This window comes from Saccoglossus kowalevskii, chromosome 7, assembly GCF_978046115.1.
Source record: "Saccoglossus kowalevskii chromosome 7, keSacKowa6.1, whole genome shotgun sequence".
Classification (NCBI taxonomy): domain Eukaryota; kingdom Metazoa; phylum Hemichordata; class Enteropneusta; family Harrimaniidae; genus Saccoglossus; species Saccoglossus kowalevskii.
The window spans coordinates 27,776,953-27,789,838 of NC_140647.1; the positions used below are offsets into that span (position 1 = coordinate 27,776,953).

General features: G+C 34.1%; 1 protein-coding gene across 1 annotated transcript; it reads right to left on the reverse strand.

The window, feature by feature from the left end:
* Positions 1-3,540: 3,540 nt before the first annotated feature.
* Positions 3,541-11,110, reverse strand: LOC102809268 (uncharacterized). The gene is made up of 6 exons (XM_006818561.3): positions 10,936-11,110; positions 7,001-7,300; positions 6,619-6,846; positions 5,477-5,614; positions 5,147-5,320; positions 3,541-4,686 (listed from the first exon to the last, which is right to left on the reverse strand). The coding sequence occupies exons 2-6, from the start codon at positions 7,212-7,214 to the stop codon at positions 4,190-4,192; spliced, it is 1,251 nt and encodes a 416-aa protein (XP_006818624.1). The 5' UTR covers positions 7,215-7,300; positions 10,936-11,110; the 3' UTR covers positions 3,541-4,189.
* Between the last annotated feature and the right edge of the window lie 1,776 nt (positions 11,111-12,886).

Here is a 12,886-nt window from a genome sequence, read left to right on the forward strand (position 1 = left end):
AAAAATAATGACAATTTGTCAGAAGATCTTTTTTTCCATGGTCATTCTCAAAAATTCAATTATGCAAATAAAGGCAGATATTACGTACTATTATACGCTCATGTGAAATAAAGTGACTCCCGTAACTGTATTTATTTATTTATTTATTTATTTGTTTGTTTGTTTGTTTGTTTGTTTGTTTGTTTGTTTGTTTGTTTGTTTGTTTATTTGTTTGTTTATTTATTTGTTTGTTTGTTTTATTTGGGGGTGTTTATCGCTATATGCTCACGATGAGATATTTTCATTTCACATCGCTCAAAATATTGCAAAGAGCACACACGGTTACGGGCTACCTACGACTGGTGGGCTATGCATGTATGTAATTTAATATTATGTAAATGAATGTATATTGTAAAACATACCAAAAATACACATTTAACATATTCATTCAAAGAATATTCATTTATTCATTAATAACTATATTCCAATATTGCATATTTATATTCTACTCATCACATGAGCAACTTACTGTGATAGGAATGGTTTCTGAATATTTTAGCTGGAGGAATATGTTACCGTCCACATCACGCTCTATCCGTTGGCCCCGTGCTATATTTCACCCCGGTTACTTTTTTACTCGATCAGGGTAAACAAATAATAGCACAGTGAGCACCGCTTTGAATCCCCAGATCATTTATAACAGCTGCCAGAGTTGACCCGCTCACGTAACCGTGACCCACTGCGCTACTAGAAATATTTACCCCAAAATTTCGTTGTTCGTCAATGCTGTCTACTTTATCCCGGACTCATAGACAAATAATCGCCAGAAATGATATCCGACTTTAAATTTCCTTTTCTCGGAACTCTGTCTGTAGCGTTACAGGTAGATGTTACGTGTGTAAGATGATATACGTATCGTGGCAAGGAAATACAATCTATTAAACAGAATATTTAAATTTTATTTTTTCGACCTTCAGATTTAAGTATTTACCCAATTATTACTTTCTGTCTTCATCAGTGCAACAATTAGTCCAATTATTGACCTTTGTAAATGCAGCTCTACTCAAACAATTGTCAGCTTTTTTATTTCATTCTTTAAGACTAAGATGCGATGTAAATAACGTAAATAGTAATTGACCAACTTTAGATTTGTATTTATCTATTATTTATTTATTTTGGCCCACTGGCCTTATAGTACAAATAAAGACCTATATATATATATATATATATATATATATATATATATATATATATATATATATATATATATATATATATATATATATATATATATATATATATATATATATATATATATATATATATATATATATATATATATATATATATATATATATATTTGGTAGAAAGGACATACATATTATATGTGTAATATTATATAATAAATTAAATGTTTCTAAACTTGTCGGACAATATATTACATAGGATTTAATGATAGATAGTATATCGACTCACATACTCATATTAAAGATTTAAAGTCAGTGAAATGTTGGCGATTGAAATGAAACCCTACGGTCCCGACTACGGACACCCAGTGCTTGTAGCCAAGTGATGACAACACTGTACTCAAACCTCAAATAATTTCGTACATCGAAACGTTATGTTTAACATATAAATGTAAATTTCGGCATTTTCAGCATCTCATTAAAATTTGTATTCACTCAAACTAGTATTCATATTTCCCACGTGTGCGTTTCGAAACAAGTGTATACTTAAGTCTTACGAGGTAATTAAATTAATGCCATTATCTTATACGCACTAGGCTTATATTGTGTTGTGCACACGAGTTAATTCAATTGCAAGCAATTCAATATCATAGAGCAAACTCATTAAATCAAAGAGTACTACTCGATAGGCACTCGTCAGATCTCTTCACCTTTTTCGGTGATTTGTAGATGCGGTATAAATGAACAATAAATGTTCAGGATTCGTTTATAAATTTACGCATTCTAAAGATTTTATTGCCCGAATGTAAAAACAGACACCACATTACAGGAAAACACAAATTTAGACCAAAATTTAAACCAAAAATCGTTTTGACCTATAGGTTTCTAGTGTTTTATTCTACAATTTTCAACCTCGACTAACATTACAGGTAGTACAGTTTTACCTTACTTTTCATGGACACAATTACTTGCATATCATCAAAATAGCGCCCTCTGAGTCGAATATACCTGTGTTATACAAAATATTTTCGTTGAATATTTGTGATAATTTGCAGAAAAATAATATTTTATTTGAAAAAATATAAATAACTAAATTTTATCTTGTGACGCAAGTTTTCGAATTTCTTGAATATCAAATGTAATAATAGTTTTCCATTATATCCATGATAATATCAATGTCATATTTACGGAAGCCCATTTAAGCAGTTTAATGTTCTCAATTTTTCAAGTGTTCACACTAATATCAAACTTTGATGTTCAATAGTAAACTTATAAGTACCACGGTAGATAGATACCTGTGACGACCAAATGCGTCATATTAATTGTTTCTAGTAACATCGCCCTCTATGGTTGTTTCGTTGTTTGCAACTCGGACTATGAGATCAGTTTGCAATGAATGAGAATATGTTACTGTTTGTGACACTGTATATAAATGACTATAATTTTGGATTGCGATTCATCGTAGACTAGATGCGCAGTTCGTGTAGCGTACAGTTAATATTCTTTTGATGGAACGCCTTTACGCATGCGCGCTGACTTTCAGTCATTTACAAACAAATACTAGTCACGTTCTGCACAAATTAGTTTGAACTTCGGGTTGATCTGTATTTAAATACAAAAGACTGAAAGAAACACTTTGATTCTTGTGTTTAATATCTAGCATGCGTTTGATTGATTCCCATATACCATGGCTATTTACAATGCCCTTAGTTTTCACGAGTTTAAAAAAATGCGACCGATCGACCCAATTTTTCAATTTTCCGACTGAGGACAACATAAGTTTTTATTTTGGCCTTATATTAAAATACATTGAATACACTTCAAAGTGAACGCTGTAACGATTTGAATAAGAATATTACTAAGTATACGTAGTCTTTCTGTGAATACATAGTGCTCGTTTTAGAAAACTATGTATTTTTTATAATTACATAATGCATATTTCAATTGTAAGTGTAAATATTGACTCCAGCCTCGGTCGATATCATACAGATTTGTCGACCCGAAATGAGCATTGATGATCTTGGCATCTCCTCGGTCGACAAATCTGTATGATATCGACCGAGGCTGGAGTCAATATTGTATTATTATACCAAAAAACAAACAAACAAAAAACATTTTTTGAAAGACTGCATTGTCCCGCCAATGACAACATCCAGAATTTTCTCCATTCACAAGTAGCTGTTTCATCACTCTTCCAATGGTTCGTATGTATTTATATTCCATAATACCTTCCAAAATGTCGATTGTAGGTATCAACTTGCTACGGGCGACCCTTTGACATTTCAGAAGCTGCCACGTTTAAACATGACGTGCTCGCACACAGACAAAAAACTGCAAAACAGCACTGGACCAAAATAAAACCCAATATAACACATTTCTGGTTAAATGAGCAATTTAATGAAACCCAACATGTGTTTACATTAAACAACGAGTAATAAAAGTACCCTGACGAATAGAATAACTATATGTCGTTACACGGCGTTAACTAATCCAGAAATACGTGTGAAATTCAAGTTTTTAGTGTAAGTTACGTACACGATAAAGTCGTGTTGTTCGATGACTATCATTACAAGTATTCACATAGAACATAACTCGACCAAAGTATGGCAAAATATCTTGTTGAGCAGGTATTGTTTACAAATGAAAGGTAATTCCCTGACGGAAAACTCCGACAAACATCAACGAGCATTTTAGATCAACGTCTTCCGAGCGCATAAGCCTAATTCTACATCTTTAACTTCTGAGAAGTCAATACACATTATATATTGACCACTAACTGCGCGAATCTGATTGGCTGATCGGGCTATGAAATATAACATTATCATATATATTTATATACCTATACCACTCCGCCGAAAATTCGTGTTTTATTATTTGCATAATTCTTAGAGAACAAACTATCCCAACCACACACTAAAGTATTGTTACAGTATAGGCAATATCCTCCACATTATATTTCGCAGAAAATGAATGTTGTTCACTTAAAACATAGATCCACCAAGGGATACATTAGACGATGTGCACTAAAAGTCGTATTTACTATTGGATGAAGCAAAGTACATAAATGTGTTCAGCGTCCAATCACATGTAGGATTGCAGGCTGGTGTTGCACAGTCCCAGTACTTTGATTGCTGTACAGTTTTACGGCCAAAATACCAATCACCAAATGCCGCCACAGGAGTTGTTCCATTCACGAGATGTTTTGTCCACTCTGTATTTTGCAGTGTGTGCACGTGGCTAAAGCAGGATGAGGTATAAATAGCAGCTTTAGTGGACTTGTAAATTGGTTCAGCTATTTGCATAAACTGATCATGGTATGACGTTAGATGGTGTAAATTGTCTTTGTCGCACGCAGATATATGGCACCGAACGTTCAGGATATACCAGAGAGACCAGATATCGTAGGCTGAGTTGAGTACAAACATGGGTGTCGTAACATAAGGATATGTATACTGGGGGAAGAAACACTTCCATTTGCTATTTATGTCTTGGTCTGCCAAACAAGCTGTATTCAAATTATCTGTAATGAACGAGAGACGATTAAAATATAATATATTACCAAATGCGTAATAGTTGAGTTAGCTTCGATTATATGACATCCCCTTGTTAGAACTAACGCGTTAATTTTAACGGAGCGAACAACATTTGTCAAAAAGAATATCTGTGAAACAATCACAGATGTGAAAACATGCCGTTAGAATCCTTTAAACATTATCTCATGAAAGCTACCATTACTTATATTGATCATACTTAACTAACAACTAAGAAATGTTAATTTCTCTTATCACATTGCAAGCCCTGCGAATTAACTTGTGTTGACCACACCACATTTCGGTTTGCAAACTATCTGGCTTAGATACTTTATTAAATCGAGCATGGCGATGTATTATACTAATCGGTATATTCAACTAAATATGTCATTATTGATTTATAATATAATTTACCAAAATGTTTGTTTCAAATTTTGTTTATATTCTTACTTTCAATTCCTTGTAGACGGATGACATTTTGAAAAGCCTCCTTAATATGATCGTGATTTGTGATATTTTTGACATCGGGAAAGTAACCAGCATCTGGGAAAGCATGGAATGCAGTTTGTGGTGGGAATTTATTTCGGATATAATCAGCATGTATATATACTGCAAGACCTCCAGCTGTATGGGAAGAAAGGAAATACAGTCAACACAATTCATTGTGGTCGCCACTCTGATTATCTAGAGAAGTATAATTAAATCTAATAATTATATAAAAGTATAATTATACAAAATAAAATATAGCCTTCAATATCTAGAGGAAAAAAAAAAACTCACCAGACATTCCGCTCAATATAACCCTATCAGCACTGCTAAGACCCTTATCCATAAGATAGTCTAGTAATAAGTCCAAGACTCTCTTACCACGAAAGTATATTGTATTTCCTTTATATGACAAAGGAACGTTTACATCACCTATACAACAAGGAATGGTAATAGTTATTTTCTCACTAGTGCCTGACCTGCCTTTTGTGTGGTACTTTATTTTCATCCACACTAAGAGACTCGGAGCCTATTCTTGCCTATGTTAATCAGCACTTTGACATAATCCATCGTAGCCAAGCTGTGCAGTATACTGATAATAGATTCCAAAAATGTATAGTATCATGTCCCGGATTATTTTATTCATCTGGTCAGAGGATTATTTTTAGCCCTGTCTAATTTTCTGACAGCAATATACAACAAAATAGAGAATAAACTCGAAAATATGTTCAAACCAGTTTTACAAGTTGATACTGTTTATCACGATCTGCTATCGAAACAACTGAAAAAAATGTTGCCTGATAAACGTAGTACATTCATATTACGATGTTACAGTGAATAAATGTGTCCACGAAACACAGATCAGCTTTTGTCACTTTTCACATTATAAATATGCATGATTATATAAATATTTTTTTCAATAATTAAGATTACAATCTACAGGTATTTGGTCAAGATTTACCAAAAAACAATTCTAGAAAGATACTCGCAAAAACTATGACACTTAACAGATTAATGTGTATGTTTTAAATCATCTAAATTTGCAACCAACATCTGTTGACCAAAAAATACAGCTGACCTTAAAAGGATAAAGATTGTCTATTGTGTACTTCTGAACAACTGCATTACTGGGATAGAAAAGAAGCCTCTGTGAACACATGCCATTATTGAAAGGAATTGTGTCAACTAATTCTGATATCTCGAATACAATGGTATTTTACAGATCAGTCATTGTTCAAATCGAGCATGTTTTACGTGGAACTTTTATACCAGGCATCAATCGACAGGGAAAATTTGTTATCACTAATATTGAAAGGTGATGAAGCAATTGTTTTTCTTTATATAAATTCTTTCAAAACATGCAAATGCATGGTATGTAAAATACAGCTCAAATAGCATTAATAAATATATTGAGCACTTGGTCCACGATTCCTTACCGGCAAATGATGCTCCGTCGCAGTATGCGAAAAACGCAACATTCCAATTGTAGAAATCAGGATTAGAGTTGGCACTGTTGGACAGGAACCCACCAACTGGAAGTGTTCCTTGCATTTCATTCGAAGAACCATACCTTCCCTTAGTTCTTTCATAGCAATCCGATATATTCCAACACCAGCCACCACCTTGTAGATATAAAATCCACGAATTCTCACCCTCGTCGTGACCTGAAAAATGTTAATTAACTTAATGATATATGCAAATTAAGTAGGACTACGAAACCTAAATATGTGCCTTTGTAACCAATTTGTCATCACTGATTGAACTTAATATAACAATATACTATGCAACTATATACTAGTACTCTTCTCAGTAAAATACCTTTTCTGAAATAATATCCTGGTGCTGATCCATCAAGGCAATAAGCTCTTTTTTCATTGGCCAATTCCATGGGTACCAAAACTAATTGTAGGTTTGATGCGGAGAGATAAACGATCAAACGGTACAGCCATGTCAAAAATGCAAGTATAGTTAGAATTGTCCACTTGTTACATATACAACGAACACATTTCTGACGATGGTGTGCTGGATTCATATTCCCGCTAAAAGCTTGCTATAAGCTTCGGTGTCGTTGTTGGAACATCTTAATTTAGGCAATATATTTTCATTTGTAGAAATCTCCTGCAATTACGAAAAGTCAGAATAATGTGAGTAACGAATCAATATATATGGAGTCAGGTATACTCATCTGTTATGACAACGTAACTTATTCACAGGCTGGCACACAGGCGCGCAAGTTGGGGTATGATTCGCCGTTTTGTTTATACACTTTTGTATACTAGTAGTACATTGCTATACCTCGTGACCATAACAGCCAATCATATTCTTGCAATTGCCAGCCAATACTAATTGTCATCGTTATTAGCTATTTAGCTCGCACAGGTGCTTTTACACTTGTTACTTATCAATGGCTTCGCGTTTATGTCAAATGTTCTTTTTTTCTCACATATAAAATAAGTTATTATTTTGTAGATTTGTAAAATAACCTGTTCGCCGTAATTTGTGTTTTCCGGTTTTTTAGTTCCGAGAACTGCTGGGACAAAACTAGTGTGATGATTTTTTCCCCATCTTCAACGCGTAATACCGCGTAACCGTGGCGATATATAGTACCGGAACAACCGCTGGTGGCGCACTACTGCTGATATCGTATGATTCAGTTAATTTTCTATTTCTGTATGAAAGCTCTAACTCATTGTATCGGTTAAGTTATTTATTGAGAGGGTCTGCAAGAGGGGTAGCTGGTGTTCTACTAAGAACAATGCTTGCCGAGGACACTTGCACACCGCATTAAATGAAGTGTAGATAATATTCCGTACATATCATTGTAAAAGTCAGAATACAATGTATTTGGGAACATCGTGTTAACTTCGAACGTAAACGCATATGAGCATGACATACATAATCTGTAGATACAGAAGATAAGGGAGGGATCTTTTGACAAGTTATTAGAATAAATATTACTAGCTCTTAAGCTTACTGGAAATATACAATTGTATACTTTATTGACAAAATAACCATTATTTATAACAAGTTTTGTATTTGCGACTTGAATACTAATAATTGTCAGCTCCGATGTCATCAAAGATGACACAGCAACGAAGCCCATATTACTTATTATCTGTTGTTCGTCCTTCAACAATTCAATTTGCATCTTCTTTTTGAAAACCAACAGCCTATGTGTTTTGAATATTATGGGCCACTATTGTCAAAACTGCTAATTCCGACGACTTCTTGAAAACTACCAGTTCAATTGATTTGTTATATGTTACGTAGGTACATTGTATCTTGCGTTAATCGCTTTTATTTTTTTCATGTTTGGTAAGTAAAATTAGACATCAATAGAAGAGAACTAGAAGAGACAATTTTTTTCACATTTTATTCTAGTAAAACAATAGAATAGTTGAATTACAAAAAAATGCGACACCTATTATGTACAACGCCAGGCAAAATAATGTCAAAGCTTTATAATCCTTAAAAAAATTTTGAACTTCCACGTACACTCGCCAAGATACGCAAAACAGATGTGCTCGTGATATACCTAGGTTGTTGTATTTTGTTTATAAATGTACTATTTGTATGAGGTGATATTTTGGTATCGGTATTTCAGAGACTCCTGTGGCTTCCAACAACATATAATTTCAATAAGATATTGTAATATGTATGTAATATACGGGAGTTGGCCACCATTCGCCACCCCGGAAATAGTTTCGACCACACATGCCTGTTATATCTTATCGATTGAGTCCTTGCAGTTATATACATATATTTAGATTTAATTATTTACCAATAGCACGTACGTTGCAAGCACATCGTATTTTTATGCATTTACATGCATTTACATGGCGTATTTAAATTCATCTAATAATAACTCGTTGCGTACATTGCAAGCATGGTGTATTTATTTTTGTTTGATATAAAATACAATTATAAGTATGAACAACTGACACGATTACAAAATGTAATGTCGATGTGTTCAGCAATTATGCATACAAGCTTGTTAATTTACAAAAATGCGTCTGTCTATGTAAACCTTTTCACAAAGTTCGTGGTTACGCGTGTGTGTTTTAAAAATCGATTGCGCTTGCTTATCCACCGAGTCAGAATGATCGTTTACTGGGTGACTGGTCACGTTATGGTAAAATGTATTTTGTTATGCATTGTTTGCTATATAATACATGTTTCGCCGAACGTTGGAATTCAAAACATCGAAGTTGTTTCACGATTGAGTCTGTTTTATTCGGTATAACCTAATAACCATACCAACTTTCATTCACCAATTTCAAAGACAGGTTATATTCACAGTTCGTAATCAATAATAATAATACACATATTATATACAAAAAATATATGCGAATGAGATATGAGCAGCTCCACCAAAATTAAAACTATTCTTTCCGTCATAGTCAAGATTTTATGAATTTAATGTGATTTTTCACTTCTTAGCTGTAGTAGTTAGTGTACTGTGTTGTACTGTACTGTACGAGTATATTGTGATTCTTTATATATTTGTTCGTAATATTATTTAGCTTTATTTAGCATTCTCTTTACTTTGTTCAACTTTACTAAATGTTAGTTTATTTTGTTTAGCTTTACTGAATTTTAGTTTAGTTTAGTTTAGTTTATACGACCATAGAACAACTCAATGTAGTTTGTTTTTGTGTTGAATAATTATTATTATTTACATTGGTTCATTTTGGTGAAAAAATCCCGAACAGTGTTCAGTTTTCAATGATTCAATGAGATTCTTTTAAAACCGATGCTGTGGCCATGAATCGTACTCAAGATGTTCAGTCACAGGTACATGTATCATGTCCGATATTTTGTATAGTAAGCTCTGAATTTATGTCTTAGATATCTCCCCTCGCCCATCCTATTAGTTCGTCAAATCTAAGACATTAGAAACATTTTTCTAATGTCTAAATGGTTGTTTACTGATTGTGTGTTTGCGCCAGCAATAAGTCACAATGACCAACACACTGCTGTAAAGTTAGACCATGTAACGAGTTACATATAGACTATCACACTAGCTACATTTGTTAAATAACAAGTACGTTAAACCTATGGGCACAACATTACACGTCGCAATGCAGTGGGACTCCGAACGGAACTCGGGCTATAAATTTGATTTCCAGTCGATGTTACTGCCCTCAGCGGTATTGTTTGAAATGCACATGTTGTGACCTTTATATAGTATATGCTTACACGATTAGTTTGTGGTTGACCCGATGATTTGTCAGACCACAGTTGATTATACCTGTGAATATATAAACAACGTAGGTGGGGAAATAACCACGACCACTATAAAATGACTGTGGTCCGACCACTTCCTGTGGCTGTGGATATTGAATGTGCGTAGTGCTGCTAACAGCTGAACAGTATGTGAAGCAGTCCGTCAGTCGTCACAGCAATTTATACAACATGTACAATACCTCCCGGTCGGAAGTTGTGGTGCTTTTATATCCCAATAGATTACAAATACTTCCGATCAATTAAACCATAGACCCTAAAAGAAGAATAATGCGAGCTACAAAGTCATTCCCGACCCTGAATCACGTCTCAGATGGGCTGTGCGTGAATGCAAAACCATTTGCCAGTTGAAGATTTTTACAGTCAAATATGAACTGGCAGGGAGGCAATTTTAGTCCTTGGTTATTAAATATAACCACGGTTACTTTTTTAGTAACCGTGATATAACAGACAATTCGGACAAATTATTAGAATACTGTTCCTTGCGCGACCGGGACAAACATACATACCTGCTGTATTTGTCGTCACTGGGCTGAGATGCCGTGTGAATGAAGAAACAACCGACTACTACTCTACTGACATGTTCGAGATGGAAACATTCAGGGTTAATCCAACTTAATCACTCTGAAATGCACAACACGTTACAGATGTGTCTTCATGACAGAGTCGGCCATCTTTGCAATCAGCTGATTACAGTACAAAGAATACACTTGTGCCAAACTTCCGGTGCTCTTAGTTGCGATCTGGTATAAACACCGACCAGAAGATTTTACAAAAACATAAATAAATAAATAAATAAATAAATAAATAAATAAATAAATAAATAAATAAATAAATAAATAAATAAATAAATAAATAAATAAATAAATAAATAAATAAATAAATAAATAAATAAATAAATAACTTTGTCACTCTTGAACTACTACACTTTTGACATACATTGATTTTGCAGTATGTGTAACAAAGATTCTAACAGTTACTATATGGGGGCCGCCATCTTGAATGCGGCATAAAACTAAATAAATAGTCCCCATATAGTGAATATCGCATTTATTTTATTACCACTTGTGCGCCAGCTGACTGTGCATACATGCACCGTTCAAGATACATGTTGAGGTGGCACCAGGGGCGTATGCAGAGGGGCACACCTTTGAAATGACGCCCTTCCTGCATTGCATTATGGGATACGTGTCTATGAGTAGCGCCTGTTCTCCTCTAAATTCACAACAGGATATTAATGCATATTAAAGGTCATGCCTTAATTGAGTGGCATACTTGCGTGATTTAATCAAAGCACAGCCCTTCTAATCTATAGAGGGGCAGTGTTAATACAATTACAAATCTTTGAATTGGCGTATCATATTGATGTTCAACGGGTTTCTTAATATTGATCCTCATAACGAATAAGAATAAATAAGTGTAGATAAGGAGAATTCGCGTGCACGTTCAAATTATTTCGATTATATTAGGCAGAACATGTCCTTCCATGTTTTATACATAGGGTCAAGTTCAAGACGGTGCATAATTCATCACTCCCAAAACAAGCTGAAACATACAATTTGTGGGAAATTACGTTGTTTAGTAACTTTTAGAGAACGTCTGAATCACGGATCACATTTTAAGGCGTTGTTACCTTAATAGTTTATGAAGACCACTCAAACCCACTGCTTCACTCAAGTGCTAATTATTCTCAGAATATTATAATGTACAAAAATTTAGTGGGAGGGGGGGGGCTAGTTTTATTTTACTATAAATATGTAACAACTGCTTTTTAAATATGTTTAGTGACTTTATTACGAATTTTCGCAATTACAATAACTAAGTAATACTTCTATCTTCACCTATTTATAGTTCGCATGTACACTTAAACAATTTCTAAAAACTCTCAATGTTGGAATTATTTTGTTATGATGACACAAACGTACTATTGTGATATGTTTTGTATTTGTATGCATTTATTAATGCAGCATTGCTCATATATTTCAAGCGGAGGGATCGTCACAAGCGACGATAACAACGCACGCTAAAAACGCAAAGGCTCATGGGTAGACGCTTGTTTGTAAACAACGACACGCTATGGCAGTCTGCTGAATGCACAGGTGACGACTCCCCCGCTTTTTTAAACTACGTTTTTATATAAATATACCATAGTGCCAGTGGTTATGTTAGACATATTACATTACATCACATTACTTTCCCCGGAGCATTATCCCGGGACATTATCAAATTACAAACTGCCTACCGGTCTGTCTATTCCCAGTTTCAAGCGAGACAGTAAAGTTCAAGCAAGTATGTTCCGGGCTTTCTACTATTACAAGTATATATTTCCGTTATAGTATGATCGGAGTTTTCGGGAAGTCTAACAGACTCGGAAATACAACGATTTCATAGTTTACTAATATTTAAAAAGTGCTATGCTCATTTCCTAGCAAATATGCTATAACCGCTAGTAATGACATT

What these genes read in the sequence shown, in the direction of transcription:
- LOC102809268 (XM_006818561.3), bottom strand. Translation starts at nt 7,214, where the DNA reads ATGAATCCAGCACACCATCGTCAGAAATGTGTTCGTTGTATATGTAAC. An exon ending in CGACGGAGCATCATTTGCCG is followed by an intron (nt 5,615 to 6,618) that starts GTAAGGAATCGT and finishes CTTGTTGTATAG; the next exon opens with GTGATGTAAACGTTCCTTTG. An exon ending in CCGTCTACAAGGAATTGAAA is followed by an intron (nt 4,687 to 5,146) that starts GTAAGAATATAA and finishes CGTTCATTACAG; the next exon opens with ATAATTTGAATACAGCTTGT.